This window comes from Paroedura picta, chromosome 10, assembly GCF_049243985.1.
Source record: "Paroedura picta isolate Pp20150507F chromosome 10, Ppicta_v3.0, whole genome shotgun sequence".
NCBI lineage: Eukaryota > Metazoa > Chordata > Lepidosauria > Squamata > Gekkonidae > Paroedura > Paroedura picta.
In genome coordinates this window covers 72027199-72046908 of record NC_135378.1, presented here as the reverse complement: position 1 = coordinate 72046908, position 19710 = coordinate 72027199, and the positions used below count along the sequence as shown (strand labels likewise).

General features: G+C 43.5%; 1 protein-coding gene across 1 annotated transcript in view; it reads right to left on the bottom strand.

The window, feature by feature from the left end:
• Positions 1-19710, bottom strand: part of STPG2 (sperm tail PG-rich repeat containing 2) — a 216614-nt gene that overhangs the window by 184233 nt on the left and 12671 nt on the right. The window contains exons 5-6 of the mRNA XM_077300835.1: positions 11967-12082; positions 10173-10284 (exon numbers count right to left, since the gene is read on the bottom strand). Coding sequence (XP_077156950.1) covers positions 10173-10284; positions 11967-12082 — 228 coding nt within the window. The remainder of the gene's footprint in view (positions 1-10172; positions 10285-11966; positions 12083-19710) is intronic.

The window sequence follows — 19710 nt, the reverse complement described above, 5'->3', positions numbered from 1 at the left end:
AAAGCTCACAAATTTTATTAGTCTTTAATGTGATACTGGATACTGCTTTTTCTTTTCTTTTTTTAGTGGCCAGAATGTCATCAGATGGGTCATACACCTGAGTTCTGGTCGTTGCTTTCAAAATTCAGTACAGTATTAGAGTAGATTTGAAAAATAAACATTTCTTAAAATTACATTTCAGATCCAAATCTACCCTTCTGCTCACAAAGGAAATTTTGCTCCAAGAAGACTTTAGTTAGCAAAAGGAATTGTTTCAAAAATGGCAGATTCTCTATGAGAAGAAGGGTACCTTTGGACCCATATCCCAAAAGCCTACAAGTACCGAACAAGAAGTGATGACAAGCAGCACTATGTCCTGCCTGGGAGCTTGCTAGAGGAACAGGGCTGCTCAGCATTCATGGAAGAGTTCACAGGAGTTCTAGGAACAGCAACTTGCTTACAGTCCATATTTGTGGATCAAAGAGGAAACGAGCATCCTTCAGTGATCAGAAATAACCTTTGTATCAAAGCTACCAGGAATATCAAACTGAAATTTCCTGATGGTCCCCATGTTATCAGTCATAGCTTCTGAATGTTTGGCATGGCATTACAACCATTTTAGTGACTGACTCGGCCGGGTGGTAAAGGAGAACTAATTTCAAAATCATCCGTAAACGAAGGCTGCAAGGAAGATGGCTCTCTGGAGACACGGGGAGGGAAAAGGCAAGCCAAAGAGGGAAGTCGGCTTTCGAATAAAGAACAGAACTTATACGCTGCATTATTACCAAGTTCTTACATAACAATGCTTATGTAAGATGTATGTAGCCAATTATGTGAGCAGCAATTGGAAAAGGTCTGAAACATGGAGACATGAAGGTATGTTTGCATGGAAAAATGTCTTTAATTAGCCAAGAGAAAACTGTCACGCAACAGCAATGATGGGCCTCTGGGAACGGCCACCATCGTACCAGAACAACAGTCGTTTTAATTAGCTAGAAACGGAAGCATTCACCTCACTGGTGGCCTCAAAGTTTTATTTTTTACGAAGTAAGCTTTTTGTCCTCTATGCCGTTGACAGCAAATGTTCCCAATATGTTTTTAGCTTCAGGGAAAGCCGTTCCATGTTCATCCTTAGTTTACAGTGATTCAAGAAAACGCGGTAGCGCTTTCTGAAAGATCCTATCTATTGCAGCAAGATCATGGCAGCATGAAGAACATTTCTGCAACTCATCATCATACTTTTGCTCAGTCACTCTATATTATTTTTTTCCCCCACTTCAAGATGACAGGTAAAAGAACAATCGTGACACTGGGAAATGGGCTCTTTTATTAAGGCTTTAAATGGAAAGCCGGCCCTTAGAGAATGGCACTATCTACTACTATTCAGGTAAAAGGATTAGGGATGGGCACAAACTGGCTGATGAAATGAAGTTCATCACAAATTCTGGCTGTTTTACGGTTTGCAAAGCAATGTTTGCAAACTGAAGAGCCACCACGAATTTCCACAAATTTTATGCAGTTGGTGGCAGTTTGTGAAAAACGGGAATGGAGGTTTAAAAGGGCCAAAGCCACGGTCATCAGAAAGCTGGGGGTGAAATTACTCTGAGCCATTTAAAACCCTGCTTTCTGCTCTTCACAAAAACAGCTGCCTGGTTTAAATGACCCCAAAAGCCACAGGGATGGGGACAGAAAGCAGGGGTAAAATGGCTTGGAGTCATTTCACCCCCAGCTTTCTGTTGGTCATGGCTTTAGACAACAAGCAAAAAAGCAGGGGGTAAAATGGCTCAGAGTCATTCTAACCCTGTTTTCTGGAGGCTGCAACTTTTCACTTTCAGCCATTTAACCCCCTGCATTTTGTGTGTCACCAAAAGCTTGGAGTCATTCAAACCCCTGCTTTCTGCTCTTTATTGCTTTTCACAGACTGATTATGCACGGCAGCAGCTATGCTGGACTGCTGACATTTCCCATGAATGCATGAGGTATGGAATCCCCCAGCACACACAGTCTGCCTCGACATTGTGCATGAACACACACAACTTCAGGGCAGGAAGAGTCCACCATGCCTTGCAGTGGCAGTGGTAGCAGGGCGGGGGGCATGGGGGCACCACACAATGATGGGATAGCTGGTTCAGTTCATGAACCAGCCTATCCATTTGTGGTTGAGTTCATGGTTTAGCCACAAAATACAAACCAAACTACAAAAATGTGGTTGGTGTCCATCCCTAAAAAGGATATCAAGCATCTGAGTTGGGTCCTGAAGTACCGCTGCCATTCAGAGTACACACATTTAGTGGGAATAAAATCATGGCACAGTAGAAAGAAAGTTCAGATAGTGATATATTCAAGCACTCACAACCTTTCACATAATAAATTATCTGATTCCAACACAGAAGAAACGGTAAATATTCATATTTTTAAATGAAAGTAAAGTGGATTTGTTTGTTTCTTTTATCATTTATTGCACTGGAATATATTTTAATCAGCTGAAATAACACTATTGGACAATAATAAAAGCTAAGAGCTCCACCTTCTATAAGACAAACAATTAATGCTTGCTTTTATGTGCCAAGTCATAGTGATTGTTAAATAAATCACCTCCACTATGAAATATTAAACATGTATTTTTATTGTCCTGTTAATTTGCTGTATCTGCAACTTCACAAGTGAGTGCTTTATTCATTCTGAAGTGTATTATTTCTGACAATCACGGTAATTGTATTCTTTATTAAATTGATTCAACCTATTCAGATGCAAAGAGATATTTACCTTCTTGTCAGGTATCTAAAGTGCAGGAACTCTGGGACATGATCATTTATTAACAAGATGCGGAAGAGAGTATCCAACTTTTATTGCATCTGTATAGTGTATGAGGAGGATCACAAAACCTCCTTGCTTTAGAAACACCATTGTTTAGGCCAGTGGTCCCCTACCTTCTTATCACCAAGGACCAGTCAATGTTTGACAATTTTACTGAGGCCCGGGGGGGGTAGTCTTTTGCTGAGGAACGTTGCCGCCGTCTCAGCCCCTGCTCCCTTTGCTTTCCCACCAGCGCCCCAGACTTCTTGCCGCCCATTGGGGGGCGCTGCCATCAGCTGCTGCGCAGTGCCACACCGAGGGGGAGCCCCAGCCATGGCGGCCGCTGGAGAGCACCAAAGGTGAGCTGGCGGCAGAGTGGCAGGTCAGCCCCTGAGGCAGCAGCCAGGGAGGAGGACAAGGAGGAGCCATGGACTGGTTCCGACTGATCCGCAAACCGGTCACGGTTCCCAGACCAGGGGTTGGGGACCACTGGTTTAGGCCATATTTTGAAATCAAAATATGAAATAGCCACTGTCCCTTGCAGATCCTAACTGGATCACTATGTATGCCACATGAAGATACATAATGAACTGGATATATCATACATAAAAACCAAACACAACCTCATGTTAATCGAGCTTACCAGATTCTAGAACATTCTGGAACTACGCATGCTGCTTTTCAGGGCTGGAATTAACTGTAATATGAACAAAAACCCTAGTAGCTACCTTCTGATTATCATCCTGTCTTCTGAATTTTGCCAGCACAACTTTCTCTACATCAAAGGGAAATTAATATATTTATTTTTATTTGTTTATGCTCTCACAGACCACATTTCTGCCAAGAGGCAGTAGCCACATGGAGCACGGTCAACCCACAAAAAATGACAGACATCAAGAAGAAAGACTGCTAGGTAGCAACAGTTACAGATGTGCTCAAATGTCACTGAAATCAAACGGAACTGTAGCATGCCTTACTTACACCATTGTGGATTAAGACCACAGGGCACAGGTGGTGCTGAGCTCAAATCAAAATAAATCCATTATGGTACTGAGATTTAAAAAGAAGAAGGGGGAGGATACGTTGGCAGCAGAGGCAAAGAAATACCTCTTCAATTTGTTTCATATAACTGAGCTATTCTTTCTAATCACTGCTCCAGATTCTGTCTACTTCCAGATCAAGTTATCTGTATCTTTTCCTGTTTCCTGTAAACCGCCCTGAGCCCTCAGGGAGGGCAGTATATAAAAATAATAATAAATAAATAAGTTGGCTCTGGCATGCTACAATATGTCACCTAATTTTGTAGGCAAAAAAATCACTCATACACTAATCATTTTGTACTAATACAATGGATTTCAGGAATCAGGGGTCTGCCTTGTCATTTTTGCTTAGAATCATAGAAACATAGAGTTGGAAGGGGCCATATAGGCCATCTAGTCCAACCCACTGCTCAACGCAGGATCAGCCCTAAGCATCCTAAAGCATCCAAGAAAAGTGTGTATCCAACCTTTGCTTGAAGACTGCCAGTGAGGGGGAGCTCACCACCTCCTTAGGCAGCCTATTCCACTGCTGAATTCCTCTCACTGTGAAAAAATGTTTCCTGATATCTAGCCTATATCGTTGTACTTGTAGTTTAAACCCATTACTGCATGTCCTCTCCTCTGCAGCCAACAGAAACAGCATTCTGCCCTCCTCCAAGTAACAAACCTTTCAAATACTTAAAGAGGGCTATCATGTCCCCTCTCAACCTCCTTTTCTCCAGGCTGAACATTCCCAAGTCCCTCAACCTATCTTCATAGGGCTTGGTCCCTTGTACAGGGAACACCTTGGGCTTTCATTACTTGAGGTTAGCCTCAACTATTTGGTAACTATCACATCTTAGAACCTGGGATCTTCCTGTGGATTCCAGGCTACCTCAGACAGACTGCCACTTAACCTTAGCTCATAAAAACCACTGGTGAAATTGACTACTACATCCTTACCTGAAAATCATGAGAGCCCAAGGGACCCAATACAGTAAGAACTACAGTAAGACATCTACATGTGCTATTGGAAGCTCAGGAGTTTGAACTGAAATTTCATGGTCAAAGGAGGTGTTAATCCAAACTAAGTCATGCAGCAGAGGACAATTTCTCCACTAATGCACACAAGCTGCTATTTGATTCAGTAACTGGGCTAAATATACAAATTTTCTATCTTTAAATTAAGAGTTTGCAAAACTAGTCTGTAAACCAATGTAGGCAGGCCAGGTATTAATGCTAAAAACCTTTGACCTTCAGTCTTGTCAACTATGCTACAGGCTCCAGACCAAATTCCCAATTCCAGCAAAAAGCAAGATTGGAAAAGCCCTATCTCAATCCTGATTTCAATGTATTCTCCAAACAACATACATAATCTGACATTTTTCAAGTATGCCTACAGGGTCAAAAGCAAAATAACCACTGGAAATAGGCCCTAAACTTTATGTATGTATGTATGTATAGCTCCATTTTATTCTGAGCATGATCCATATTTTTTTCGTACAGCACCCAACTTTACATATATGAACAAACTTTGGCTGATCTCTGTTTATGTAGGTTTGGTAGGGACATGGGGAAAGACACCCTCCCCTCCTTCCCTATCATGGGCTGGCATTCTGCCTGGGGAAGGGGAGAAAAACAGGGTTCCTACACAGAGGAGGGTTAATCCCCTGAAATTCTTTGATAATGTTAGCAATGGAAATTAAATTTCTCAAGGGTGAAATGCCTGAAAAACCACTACTGCATAATCAGCAACCAACAAAATATATACAGCTGAAAGAGTTAGGGGGGAAATAAACTGCTTGCATTTATAGAAAGAAAGAATGATTTTGCAATTATATTTCAGAAGAAGGCGGCCCATTTACATTTCACAAAACCCCAGATTTTTTCCTCCAAATTGCTCTCTATAACTTATTGCCTTGGTAAATCTTAACCCCAGGAATATATTTCACTGTTAGTTAGTAAGTCATAAAACTCATACAAATGTAAAGTATTAAAAAATATTTAGCTAAGCAAAAGCTTTTTCTTTGTTGAGCTCGCCGAAAAGACAGAGGAGTGATGACGGAGATAAATGCAGGCTGGCCATGTGTGATTTTGGCATTATAACTGGTTACGGCTGCTCCGAACTCATATGTTTTCCCATGTATTGCCATTTCAAACTGCTAAATCCTCATGTTCTCAGCTGACAATATAACACAAGATGACATTTGGTATAAAAGTTGCAAATGCCAACAATAGCTCTAAATGTCACCATAACTTTAACAGGTATTCAGAAAAGCCATTCCTACACTCAGCTGTACATCTTCATTGAGCAGCAAAACATGCTTCTAAGCTTACACACACACCCCTTTAGGGCTAACAGTGATAATGTATATGAAAAAACTGTTATTTCTGTAATCTTTAAGGATAAGGAAAAGAGAAGCCAAACCCCGAAACTCACTGTCATTAGTTAATTAACTTCCATTGTAACTAGCAGTATATCGCCATGACTCATGAACACAGTTTTCTCCCGATGTGAATTCTAATACACCAATTTAAAAATTAATACTTCAAAAACAGCCTCATTATATAAAAGACAGGAGTAGTAATTAACAGAAGTATCAAAGGAACTCAGCCACTTAAGGAGCATGCATACTCATGTTCCAGTAGGAGTCTGACTTTTGTTCCTTTGAAGATGCTTTGACATTCTGCTCAGCTTCAAAATCAGGGCCGGGGACAGCCCCTTGAGAAACGCAGCCCCAGTCTCCATTCAAAGTGCAGGCGCAGAAGTGTAGTTCCTTGTTTGGTCCTCGGTTTAACTGATCATTTGATAGGATGATCAAAAGGAAGTTTTTAATTGCCAGGTTAAAATCTCCTATTCCCCAGTTATTCAATGGCAGGAAATGAGCTCGCCCCCTTCCCATCAACTAAACTGATTATTTGCTTTCCAAAGGAAAACAATTGTGAGTCCATCTGCAACTAGAGATGCCATGAACCTTGCAGCAAACCACACTAGAAAAGATGTCACTGCACAAATGGACATGCATGCAATAACATTGATAATGCAGACTTAAACACCAAGTAGAGAACCAGTGAGGTGGTGTGGTTAAGAGTAGTGACCTCTAATCTGGAGAACCGGGTTCGATTCCCAACTCCTCCACATGCAACCCTCTGGGTGACTCTGGTCTGATCACGGTTCTCTTAAGACTGTTCTTGCAGAGCGATTCTCTAGAGCAGGGGTAGTCAACCTGTGGTCCTCCAGATGTCAATGGACTACAATTCCCATGAGCCCCTGCCAGTGTTTGCTGGCAGGGGCTCATGGGAATTGTAGTCCATGGACATCTGGAGGACCACATGTTGACTACCCCTGCTCTAGAGCTCTCTCAGCCCCACCTCTACCACACACAGTGTCTGTTGTGGGAAGAGGAAGATAAAGGTGCTTATAAGCCATTTTGGGACTTTTTTGGGTGGTGAAAAATGAGGGGAGAAAAAGCAGCTGTTCTTTTTGTTTCATTTAAAACATCCATTAGCTTCCCTTTTTTATAGGGTTCAAGCCAGCTTACAGTTTATTTATGATTGGCTACTGAGTAGGACTCTCTGGGAAAGGGTGGGGACTGGGACTCGAACAAATGAAGCCTTTAGGATGCTTAGGGCTGACCCTGCGTTGAGCAGGGGGTTGGACTAGATGGCCTGTATGGCCCCTTCCAACTCTACGATTCTAAGCCGCCTTATACTGAATTAGGGGATTTGTCCTTCAAGATCCGTACTGTATACTCCAAATGGCAGTGGCTCTCCAGGGCCTTGGGCAGAGGTCTTTCACATCACCTGCTGCCTGGTCCTTTAACTGGAGATGCCAGGGATTGAACCCAAGACTTCCTGCATGCCAAGCAGCTGCTCTACCACTGAGCCACGACTTTGATTGGGCTCATAGATAAAGGCTGCCTTTTAAAAGCTTTCCAATATGGAGTACACTCTGTTCTAAAAGGCCTGAATCAAAGAAGATTCCAAAATGAAAGAAATGTTAAACTTTTCTATGCTTCAGGAATACACGAATGTTTAAAGAGACATTGACTTTCATTTTCATGGAGTACTTTCAGGTTCAGCTGGGTTTGTTCATTACACCAGTGGTCCCCAACCTTTTTATCACCGGGGACCAGTCAACGCTTGACAATTTTACTGAGGCCCGGGGAAGGATAGTCTTTTGTCGAGGGACGTCGCCGCCACCTGACCCCCTGCTCCACTTGCTTTCCCACCAGCACCCCTGCCCTTCCGCCTGCTGGGGGGCACTGCGCAGTGCCATGCAGAGGGGGAGCCCCAGCCATGGCGGCTGTTGGAGAGTACCAAAGGTGAGCTAGCAGCAGAGTGGCAGGGCAGCCCCCGAGGCAGGAGCCGGGGAGGAGGATGAGGAGGAGCCGCGGCCCGATGCCAACTGATCTCCGGACCGGTACCAGTCCCCGGACAGGGGGTTGGGGACCACTGCAATACACTATGAACTCTCACATGAAAGGCACCCGCACCCCTTAAAAGTGCACAAAAATACTTTTTCTGAAAGTTTGCAATACATCCATTAATATGAGATTTTTTTTTTTTTTTTGCCAAACTGAACAGCAACTGAATCGGGCCATGGCTAAAGCTTCCTTTGTCTTATTAAAAATAATTCCAAGCATCTTTGGAACTTGCGCGTCCATCTTCATCAGCCACAAATGATCATGCTCCTTTTCTGTAATAATATTAGCAAAGGTATGCTGCTTGCTCCCTGTGAGGTAATACGGCGTGTCCTGCTCAGGATGACTTTGCCTGTCCTCCAGGCACACCCAAAGGGCAAGGTACGCAATAATGACCCATCTGTTCACTGCTGGCAACTAGCAAACTTCTAATGAAGACAGATGTGGGTCACCTGGTGCAAGCATGCTGCGGGGTGCTAATGAATCCTCCTAATGGTCACTACCTGCCATTTTTGACTGATTGATGATCAAAAGGGTTAAGCTGGAAAAGCAAAGATGAGTACTAGAGCCAATCATCACTCTTACGGCAACATCTCTTTTACTCTGACACGCTTGCTCTTCCCTGTCATAGAAAGGGGATTTTTACTGTTTCTGTTACTGGGTCTGAAGTATAGAAAATTCTCCAACTATTTCTTTAAAAAATGACCCCGGACTTAATGTGTTATTCCTTTACAAAATAAATTTTTAGCTGCAGAATTAACGATTGCTATATTTAAGCCTTTCCTAAAGCAAACCTAAGCTAAAAAGATAAAATAAGATTGGTGGTATAGTCCCTCCCCCATCCCTGCAGCTGTCCACCGCCCAGGGTGGACCACATAGCCTGAGGAGGGGCCCCGGCTGTTCCTGGCTCTGACCTCAACCAAAGACCTGGCGGAAGAGCTCCATTATGCAGACCCTGGTAGAACGGTAGGTAACAGTGACAAGCAGACACTAGTAGATTTTAATTAATTTGTGGCTGGCGAGATACCAAAACAAAAGAGGTGGGACAAAATGTAAGGCCGAAGTGTAATTCAAATCAATAACCCAATTATGTCCATAATACTGGAAGCCATAATTTGTTTATACTTCTTTACTTTCCTCATCAGATCCAAACAGCGAGAAACATTAATGCTGCAAAACAAAAGTTAGTTGGCAAACAACTTAATGTAAGAGATAAGCCAAGTACAGTTCAGCGGCCTATAATTGCTCTATAGTAATCTTAGACTACATGATGTTTCAGGCAGATTGCACCCAGCTCTTCTGAATGGCTAGGGTGAGTTCCTCTACTACTCTTCTTATCTACTATTTGAGCAGGTCACCTCCTATGTGTCCAAACAGATAGAAAACGAAAGGCACAGATATCTCAGCTATGAGCTGGAAGACTCAAAGCACATTAAGTATACAGGAGCCCTGCAGTTATAAAAAGTATATAATGCTAATGAAACACCGAAATATTTTCATGACAAAACCAAGATACGTGACTATCCATGGGTAGGATTAAACTGCATACCAGGGGGGGGGGCTGGTATTTAAGATCAAAGAACTCACAATTTCAAGAACTCCCATTTCAAGTTGGGAGGAAAAAGACTGGGCATTTGTGTCCCATCTATTTTGAAGAAACATGACACATGATTTCTCAGATTTCAATTTTTCAGAAGATAAACTGGTACATTAAAATCATAGAGTGTGCATAAATTGCAAAGAGTTCTTTAATCTTTTATCTCATTTGTCCTCACAATATTCCAACAGAGTGCTAACAAACGTAAAACAGAATATATATTTTTTGGCATTTAGATAAATTTCTTGTCCAACACCAATATATTTTCCGTCCATGTAATCCTTTATATCTCAGGGTTTCATTCCTGGCATAAATTATTTTTAAGTACTACAAAAAGCAACAGTTGAATGGCATTACCTTCTTTTCTGCCTGTAATACTATTATTTCATGGTATCGAGGAATGCAGAGGTCATATTTTTTCAGGCCTTCCCTCTTGATGTTGATGTTCTCATAATACACAGCACTTTCCCTTTAGAGAAAGTTTGGAGAGATTTATGAGTCACCGCCTTTAAATGCCTAAGCATCAACTTATGCACAGTGAAAGCTCTCCCACCCAATCCATTCGATGAATCTATCAGAAACAGCTGTTCTTTGCAATAACAAACTGGACTGCCCACTAATACTAGGACTTAAACTATTTTAGTGCTATAGCCTGACCTCAGAAGAATCCACACCAACAGTGGCTTGTTCCTTTCTCACATCGACATTTTATTGCCAGGGGTTTTGTTGTTGTTTGTTCTTGCCATCAAGTCACAGCTGACTTATGGCGACACAATATGGTTTTCGCAAGAATGTCAGAATCCTGTGTCTTCTGCCATGAATTATGTCCATTCACTTTGGCCTGGCCTGCAATAGCTGCAATAGCTGGGTTTTTAGACTTTGCATTTCACTACCCGAAGGAGTCCCAAAGCGGCTTACGAGCACCTTTCTCTTCCTCTCCCCACAACAGACACTCCGTGAGGTACGTGGGGCTGAGAGAGCTCCAACCGAATTGCTCTGTGAGAACAGCCCTAAGAGAACTGTGATTAGCCCACGGTCACCTAGCTAGCTGCACACAGCAGAGGAGGTTATCAAATCCAATTCTCCAGATTACAGTCCATTGTTCTTTAACCACTACACCCCGCTGGCTCAGAGGTGGTTGGCCATTGCCTGCCTCAGTGGAGCAACCCTGGACTTCCTTGGAGGTCTTCCATCCAAATAATAACCAGGGTTGAACATGCCTAGCTTCTGAGATATGAAAAGATGAGGCTACTCTGGGCTATCCAGGTCAAGGTTGCCAAAAGTTAAGTGTAACAAAAATATAGCCAAGGCTGTCAGGATGTTGTATGTGCATTGTACATGGAAAGTAATGCTTCACATTGACCCATTAGTTCCCAGCTAGGGATGGGCATGAACTGGAAAATTCTGGTTCAGTTTGGGGTTTGGAGCATTCAAACAACCTAGAAGCCCAAAAACAAAAAGGCCAGCTTTGGGCCAGTCTTTTTCACTTCCCCAAACTTTCAATCATTTTGGCCTCAGAATAGGGCAAGCTGCAAGCCATTTTAGGGACTGATTTCCCTCCTTCTGTGAGGCCAAAATGGCTGCCAGCCGTTTTAGCGATCATTTCATTCCCTGAAATCAGTCCCTGAAATGCCATGTTGCCATTTCAGCCTCAGAGCAGAGTAAGCGCACCAGTCCATGGTAAGGTCATTTGAAAGGTGGGGGTCTTTGCGAAAACCATTTAAATATTTCTACTGTCATGCAACAAAACTGAACTGGATGGCCAAAGCTAACCTGATTTTATCAGATCTTAGAAGCTAAACAGGGTAGACCCTGGTCAGTATTTGGATGGGAGACCACCAAATATCAGGGTTGCCACACAGAGCCAGGAAGTTGCAAGCCACTTGTGAATGTCTCCACAGAATTGCCATGTTGACTGTGCTGTGATATTTTAAGAGAAAAGGTATATAGATTTAATCTGAACAAGCCTGTTCCATCAAATTTTTAGGTGATTGTATACCATCTCAGTTTGTCACAGTTCTCCTCAAATGTCCTTCCCGCAAATCTCCTTCTTTCACACCTTCATTCATGTTTCAAAATATGTTACTTCTAATAATGAAAGGTGATGTGGGTCAGATGAGAATTTTAATTTCAAAACAAGGAAATACATACTGAGTTATGTCATAATCTGCAGGTCCGGGGCCCTCACGTGGCTTGAATTCATGTCTCTTTTCTGTCAGATTGCCAAAATGAGCTCCTTTATATTTGATGGAAACACTGGGATCGTTCTGAAAGAAGGGGAGCGGGGAGAGAAATGAGGTAAACCACACTTTCATTAATGCAACTAAAATAAGGATCTGAATGCATGCCTCCCTGGGCCAAATTCAGTACTATCTAAGCCACACCACACTAGCATGGATCCAAGGATGCTTTCGGCTGATCCTGTGTTGAGCAGGGGGTTGGACTAGATGGCCTGTATGGCCCCTTCCAACTCTATGATTCTGTGATTCTGTGATTCAAGTATTGCACAGCTCAAATATAAAGAAGATCTTTCTTATGTTTTGCATTCTTGAAGAGCAAAAAGCAGGAGTATAAACCCCTGCTTTCTGCTCTTCATGAAAAAGCAAGGGGGAGCAAAAAGACACCTCCTACAAGGTGATATGTATGGACACAGTCCTTATAAAGGTCTGTTGGGGAGGGAGGATTCACTTACTAAGAGGATTTGTATGAGGAAGCTATTCATAATAAATACATCAATAACAGCGTTTTTCAAGTCCTCAGCAACACTTTTGTCATCAAGACCAATGGTTCCATAAAAGCCAGCATGTGCATTTATGAATGATGGTAGGGTTTATCCATCCTGCCCTTTTCTGGCCTGCTTAGGCTCTCGCCGCGTCAGGTCGCAGCCCAACGAGCCCCTGCCAGCTGCCCTGCGCCCGGCTGCCGGGGGCTCCCTTGCCTAGTGCCCACTGTATTCAGAATACAGCGGGCCTGAATACTAGTAAGTATATATTTTAGGAAGGTCTGCAAAGGTGCTGACCAACAGCAAGATGGCATTTCTGCTCCCAGTTTATACAAACAGCATACCATAAGAGCCAATTCTGTTGTGAATACATGGATCAGCAGCAAACTATCTCTGTCTACCGCAGGGAAAAGGTCATCGCATAATGATGTGATTTGTAAAACTCCTAAGGCCAGAGGTGCTAAGATTTCACAAAGGGAGCTTTGACTCTCAAAAACTTATAACCCCAAAATCTTGTTGATCTCTTAAGGTGCTACTGGACTCGCATCTGACTGTTCTACCACTGCCCCAAAAATATTTCACAGTAATGGGACAAGACCACCATCTAGTGGTTACTGCAGGGAATTATTTACCAACCATTTTGAAGGATAACCGCAACAGTGAAAATCAATTTGTCTTAAAAGATGGGAATCCTAGCAGTAGAGCCTAGATCCATCTGTCCCTCGCACCCCCTTACACCTGAACCCTCTGCTAATATTTCTCATTCAGCATTTCAGGCTCAGGCTTAACACATTTTGCATTTCAGGCTCCTTGTGATGGCTACAGTCCGATTTCAGCTGGTGGGGGCATGAACAAACCCTCCAGTAAAAAGGTTTTCAAATCAGGTAAAAGATCACAATCCAGCCTTCTCTGAGATATGTGAGGAGTCTAGAAGGGCATCCAACCCAGGCTTGGTATAGAAACTGGGGGAAAGAGGGCAGAATCTCACTCCTACCTCAGCTGAGACTTCTGATTCACCCCCGCCCCCATCCTAAAAACATCATGTTTGGGGCTGGCTCACAGACAACTGACTTCTGATCTCTAACTTTGCTGTGCCCAAGTCTTGTGCAGGTACAGCAACAGGGTTGGGGGCATCAGAAGTCTACTTTCACCTGATCAGCTGGCAGTCAAATTCTAACCCAATCACTCCCCCCAAAAAAACAAATTGCTGAGTCTCAGCAATAGGACGGTAGGCAGAACATTTTCCAGGTCTGGGAGATCAGCTGCAGACTGATAGATACAAAAGTATTACTGCAGTCGTAACGAAGACAGGAAGAGGAAAGTTGCTTTATGGCAGGGTAGTCAACCTGTGGTCCTCCAGGGTAGTCAACCTGTGGTCCTCCTCCCAGGAGTCTCAGCATGGCTTATAATCACCTTCCCTTTCCTCTCCCCACAACAGACACCCTGTGAGAGAGGTGAGGCTAAGAGAGTCCTGATATCACTGCTCGGTCAGGCCAGCTTTATCAGTGCTGTGGTGAGTCCAAAGTCACCCAGCTGGCTGCCCAGCGAGCCCAAAGTCACCCAGCTGGGGGAACTCGCCAGATTAGAAGCCAGCGCTCCTAACCAGTATACCAAGTTGGCGTAGGGAGAGGAGGTCCTGCATGGAGCATTTTCTAAACTGTGGCAGGAGGAGAAGAAGAGTGCAAGGCAAGGACACATAACTGTGGCAATATCCCCTATCTGGGCCCCCACAATGTTCCCAAGGGTCAGGCAACCTTCAGAAACAGTTTTAGGGATGAGGGAAAACCAGTTCTTTGGCTCAATACCTTTTGCGGCAGAATGATAGCATTGTAGCTTTGATAAAACTAATCACACTGCATAAATAATGTTTGTGAATTTAAGAAGCCTTTTCAAAATAAATAAATAAACGGTGGGGAGGGGGGTCTTTCCTTGACATTTCCCCATAGAAAGAAAAAATGGGGGGAAGACTATCTTTGGGTACAAAACTCAAATCTAATAGCTAAATATTTGCAGGCCTTCTCAAAAGCACGTTAAGGCCAATATATATTAGACATTTAATAGAACGTTTTAAATAGTCCACTCTGCAAGCCATTTTAAAGGTGCGCCAACTGCAGGCCGTTTGTTCTCCAACTGTGTGGACCAGAATGAAATCATTCCTTTACGCGCACGAGGCTTAAGCTCCGGGTTCAAAATAAGCTGCTGCTTAACTCGCTAACCTGTGCATTACTCAGGTACAATAACCCATCTATAATGGAATTAGAAAGCCTTTTAAAAAAACACTGACAGGCTGAAGAATAAATTGATGCACTCTTAACTCTAAATCACCAAGCTCTTCTTTGCCAAGAAGTGTTGACAATGCCGGCTTCAAGGTCGCTGTCGGCTTGCTATGTCATTAGCAAATAAAATATGGTTTAATTGAAGCAAACTCAGCAAGGAGGTGCATTATTTTAAGTGAGCGTTGCAATATAACTTGAAGAATTACTAATTGCCACTCCCGTTGACAATAAAAATGGATGGAGGTGCTCTGTAACTTCTTTTTTTTTTTCCCTATGACTTTCCCGTAATTAAATATGGAAATAGATTCCACGAAGAATTAAAAGTCCCAGAGTGCATTAATTCCAGCACTAATGGACTGTCTTTCAGGGCTGCAGTGCTCAGGTAGTACCCAGCATGTTCCCAACATTATCTAATCGATCAGTGTCAACGCTCCTGGCGTGAATGCCGAACACGGGGAAAGCAGATTGGGGATTACAGCCTGCGCAATCTCAAATAGAAATAAATACTGCATCCCCCAAATGCCTGCACAGAAACCGTGCACTGCCATGAAATGTCTCACGAAGGCGTCCAGCCGCAAGGTAATTAACACCCAAACCGCACATTCCCACTATGCCTTAATTTTTAAAAACCTGAGAGCAAGCACACATTTCACAGGCCTCTCTTTTGATCAACGTGAGGCTGCCATTTGTAACAGAAGCAATTCTCAAAGTAGGATTTTGTGGGCAGGAAGCATTGTGACAGCTCTCCTTCAGAGCTCACGGCACAGGGTAGAGGAAAAAAGGTTGGCTATGCGGCAATTCTAAGCGCGTGGTCTTTGGATCCCACACATGGGATCTCTGCATGAGCTGCAAAAAGAGCTTCTACAATGAACGCCTGCATTCATCACGCTATAGAGGTTCTAAACACGGCTTTCACATCTCTATCGATCTTCTAGGTTGAATGGGCGACAGCACTTTGGGGCAAAAACATTCTCTAAACTGCCAGTGGAATGGATGGAAAACGCCATCATCACAGCTGCTTACGGCGACCCCATAGGGTTCGCAAGGCAAGAGGAGTTCAGAAGTAACTCAGCATTGCCTGGCTCTGCATAGCACCCCGGGGCTTTCCTTGGTGGTATCCCATCCAAATATTAACCAGGGCTGACCCTGCCTCACTTAGGAGACCTGATGTGATCTGGCTAGCCTGGGCCATCCAAGTCTGGTAAGCCACTACACAGCTATTCTAGCACAGAGAGGGAGAACAAAGGACGAAAACAGCAAATCCAGGCAGAATATCGCCCTTCTCTGATTTGCAAGAATCATTTACAGGCTTCTCAGGTGAGCCACTGCAGCGCTGTCAATGAGGCTGAGTTATGTGCAATCAATTATATGCGCACCAAAAGCCCTGAGCACTTCCAAGGGTTACATAGGCTCTCTGTGGTCTTACAAGTCATCAGCCAAGGATGGAACAAGCAGAGACAGGGTCACATAAAATTGACAGAGAAGCGTACAAAAAACATCAGGAATACAGCTTGATGACACTTCTGTCTGAAACTCCAATCAGTACCCATCCAAACAAACTGTACAAGTACGGCTGCCATCACACCACGTGTCAGCTTGGTGTAGTGGTTAGGAGCAGAAGAAAGGGGAGAGGAAAGGGAGGGTGATTGTAAGCCACTTTGAGGCTCCTTCAGGTAGAGAAAAGCGGCAGATAAGACCCAACTCTTCTTTTGCGGTAAGTAGGAGGAACCTGGTGCGATTTTGTGCGAAATCGCCCTTGTTGCATGGATTCAGGGCCCATTCTGCCCATGTTAGATAATGCACTTCGGAAATTGATTTTCCTGATCTACACATAAAAAATCCAGCCACAAAAGCACATGGAAAGGGCATTATCCAATGTGTGCAGAATGGGCCCTGAAGATAACGCATTTTCGCTTTATGCTTAGCTGAGGTTTTCCTGACTCATCCGATGCACACTGATGATCCCCTCACACTGTGACCACTATGATTCTCTGCCCAACTCTGTTTTGATTTCCTACAACTGGGGGAGTGTGGGTAGTGCTGCACAAGAACAGCTTAATGCCACATTTTTTAAAGCTCCACATATTTGTGTAGGCACCACTGAGATGCAATTTTCTTCTGCTATCGTAACTCATGCAATTGCTTCAGGCGACTGGTGTCTTGCAGCCGTCAACAACGGAGAGAGTGACTGACTAGACAGTATTTTGTTAAAGCCCTGCAGTTGTGCTGCTTCTGAATACCTTTTCCTTTAAAAAAAAGAGCTGAAGTATTTGGCAGCAGCAAAAGGAACCCACCCCCTCTCTAGCTGTGATGACATTCAATTTGCCATTTTATGGTGTGATTGCACTGGACAAGTCACGACATATTGGGGGAAGACAGGCACACAGATTCCACAGAAGGCTGGAACAGTGGCATCATACTGGCCAGAGAGCGCTAAAATATTGCTGTGATCTCAGAGAGAGAGAGAGAGAGAGAGAGAGAGAGAGAGTGTAAAGTGCCATCAAGTTGCAACCACCATATGGTGACCAGATGGGAGTTTTCAAGACAAGAGACATCCAGAGATAGTTTGACATGTCCTGCCTCTGTTCAGCAAACTAGGGCCCATTCCGCACACATAGGATAATGAACTTTCAATGTGCTTTGGCAGCTTGATTTTCCTGTGCAGAACAGGAAAATCTACATTGAAGGTGCATTAACCCTTGGGTGCAGAATGGGGAGTCTCTCATCCAAGTATTAACAAAATGGTTGACCCTGCTTAGCTCCCTAGATCGAATGGCATTAGTCATAGACAGGCCAGCCAGGTCTGATCTGATTCCCCAAAACTTTTTTTTTAAAGTTTTATTGGTGCCAACACCACCTAGTGGGAAGGCAATGATAATGCAGTTCTCCAACAAAATGCAGAGGAGAGAAGGAGAAAAGAGGGCATTCACTTTCATTCAAAACACAATGTAGTGTTTTCAGATACAAGAAGCTGAGACAACAATGTTTATTTATTTATATTTATATTGCGATTTATTGGCCATCGATCTCAGCCAAGCAAAACGAAGGTGGTGAGAACAACATACACAGTCCTAACTTCCCAGGAAAAGGATTGAAGGAACGTATGATAGAAAAAGATGCTGTGTACATGAACATTAAGCATGGGATACACTAGCTAAGCCCAGGCTAGCCCACTCTCTCAGATCTTAGAAGTTAAGTGGGGTCAGCCTTGGTTAGTATTTGGATGGGAGGCCTCCAAAGACTTTCAGAGTCGTAAAATGGAGGCAGGCAATGGCAAAACACCTCTGAATGTGTCTTGCCTTGAGCACGCTGTGGGGTCACCATAAGTCAGCTATGTTTACTGGCACTTTCCACCAACACATCACTAGCCGAGCCCCCCATTTAGTCAAGGCTAAAAATCAGATTCTGAAACTTGCTAGCAAACACACACAGAGAACTTGACTCTGTTGGTGTTGGTGCAACTATTAATAAGGCCAAAAGGAAGGGGGGATCCATGTAAGTATGAGGAGAAATGACTGGAACCATCCCACTCCTCATCCCAATCTGTTACCTACGGTCAAGAAATCACCCACAGTGACGAGCTTCTTCTTTGTCCTACAAATCCACATAGGCTGAACTTCAGTTATAAATTGTCTACTTTTTGCTTTCAGTTATAAATTGCTCCTTTGTGTCCTACAGCAGTGGTCCCCAACCTTTTTATCACCGGGGACCACTCAACGCCAGGGGCCACTCACCAGGGACCACTCAACGCCTTTTACTGAGGCCTGGGGGGGGGGGGTAGTTTACTCCTCTACTCTCAACCACTGCCCTAACGCTCTCCGATCGCTATGGTAATGTTTAAACATCCCTTCAAAATAAGATATAGACACGCCACAACAATGAACATAAGGAACATTTTATTTTCATGGAAATTTTAACTCATGTCAATGACAAATCAATGGGAACCCTGAGCTTGTTTCTCTGCAACGAGATAGTCCCATCTGGGAGTGATGGGAGACAATGACACCTGAAGTGTGTTGTAAAGAGCCAGGGGGGATGAAGTAAAGGGCCGGGGCGGGGGGAGAAGGCATCCTTCGGGGCCTACCTCCAATTAGTCGAAGGACCACATGTGGTCCGCAGCCCACAGGTTGGGGATCGCTATCCTACAGTATTTTCTAATTCTTCATTATTTTCTTATTTCGTTAGCTCAAGATTAAGACCACTGAATATTTGAAAAAACGGCTTATTCAGAGCCGAAGAGCATATAATTCCTAGAGAGTATATGATGCATCTTTTAACACATCTAGATTTTTTTTTTACAAGAGGGAAATTCCAAATTTAAACACTTGATTGTTCTATCCCTGCATCTCGTAAGTTAATACACATGAAGTCAAAGTGTGGCACGGCTCTTAAAACCAAAGCCCAGCAAAGCAATCTTATGGTTCTGCTGCCCCCTAATGCACTGACTGGAAAAAAATTATAGGGAATAGTAACTACTGATTTTCAGGGAATGCTATGCTTAATGCAAACTATAAATTGTTTCCCATTGTTAGAGATGAGCAGAACTTGAAGATTATCAAGGTTATTTGTACATGACAAAGTACTTGCTAGTAAGAAGCATCGCAAAAGTACTTTTAAGAAAGGGTGGTAATCTCAGTATCGAAAGAAGCCACAACAAAAGCTATGCTACACTAGCCAAGAAAGACAGAAAACGTCATCTTTGTGACTGCATTTTCCCTCATTGGTGCTTTTGCTCTACAATCATAGAACCATAGAGTTGGAAGGATCTCATAGGTCATCTATTCCAACCCTCTGCACTATGCAGGACACTCATATCCCAATCGCTCATCCATTGTCACCTGCCACCCCCTTGAGCCTTCACAGAATCAGCCTCTCCGTCAGATGGCTATCCAGACTG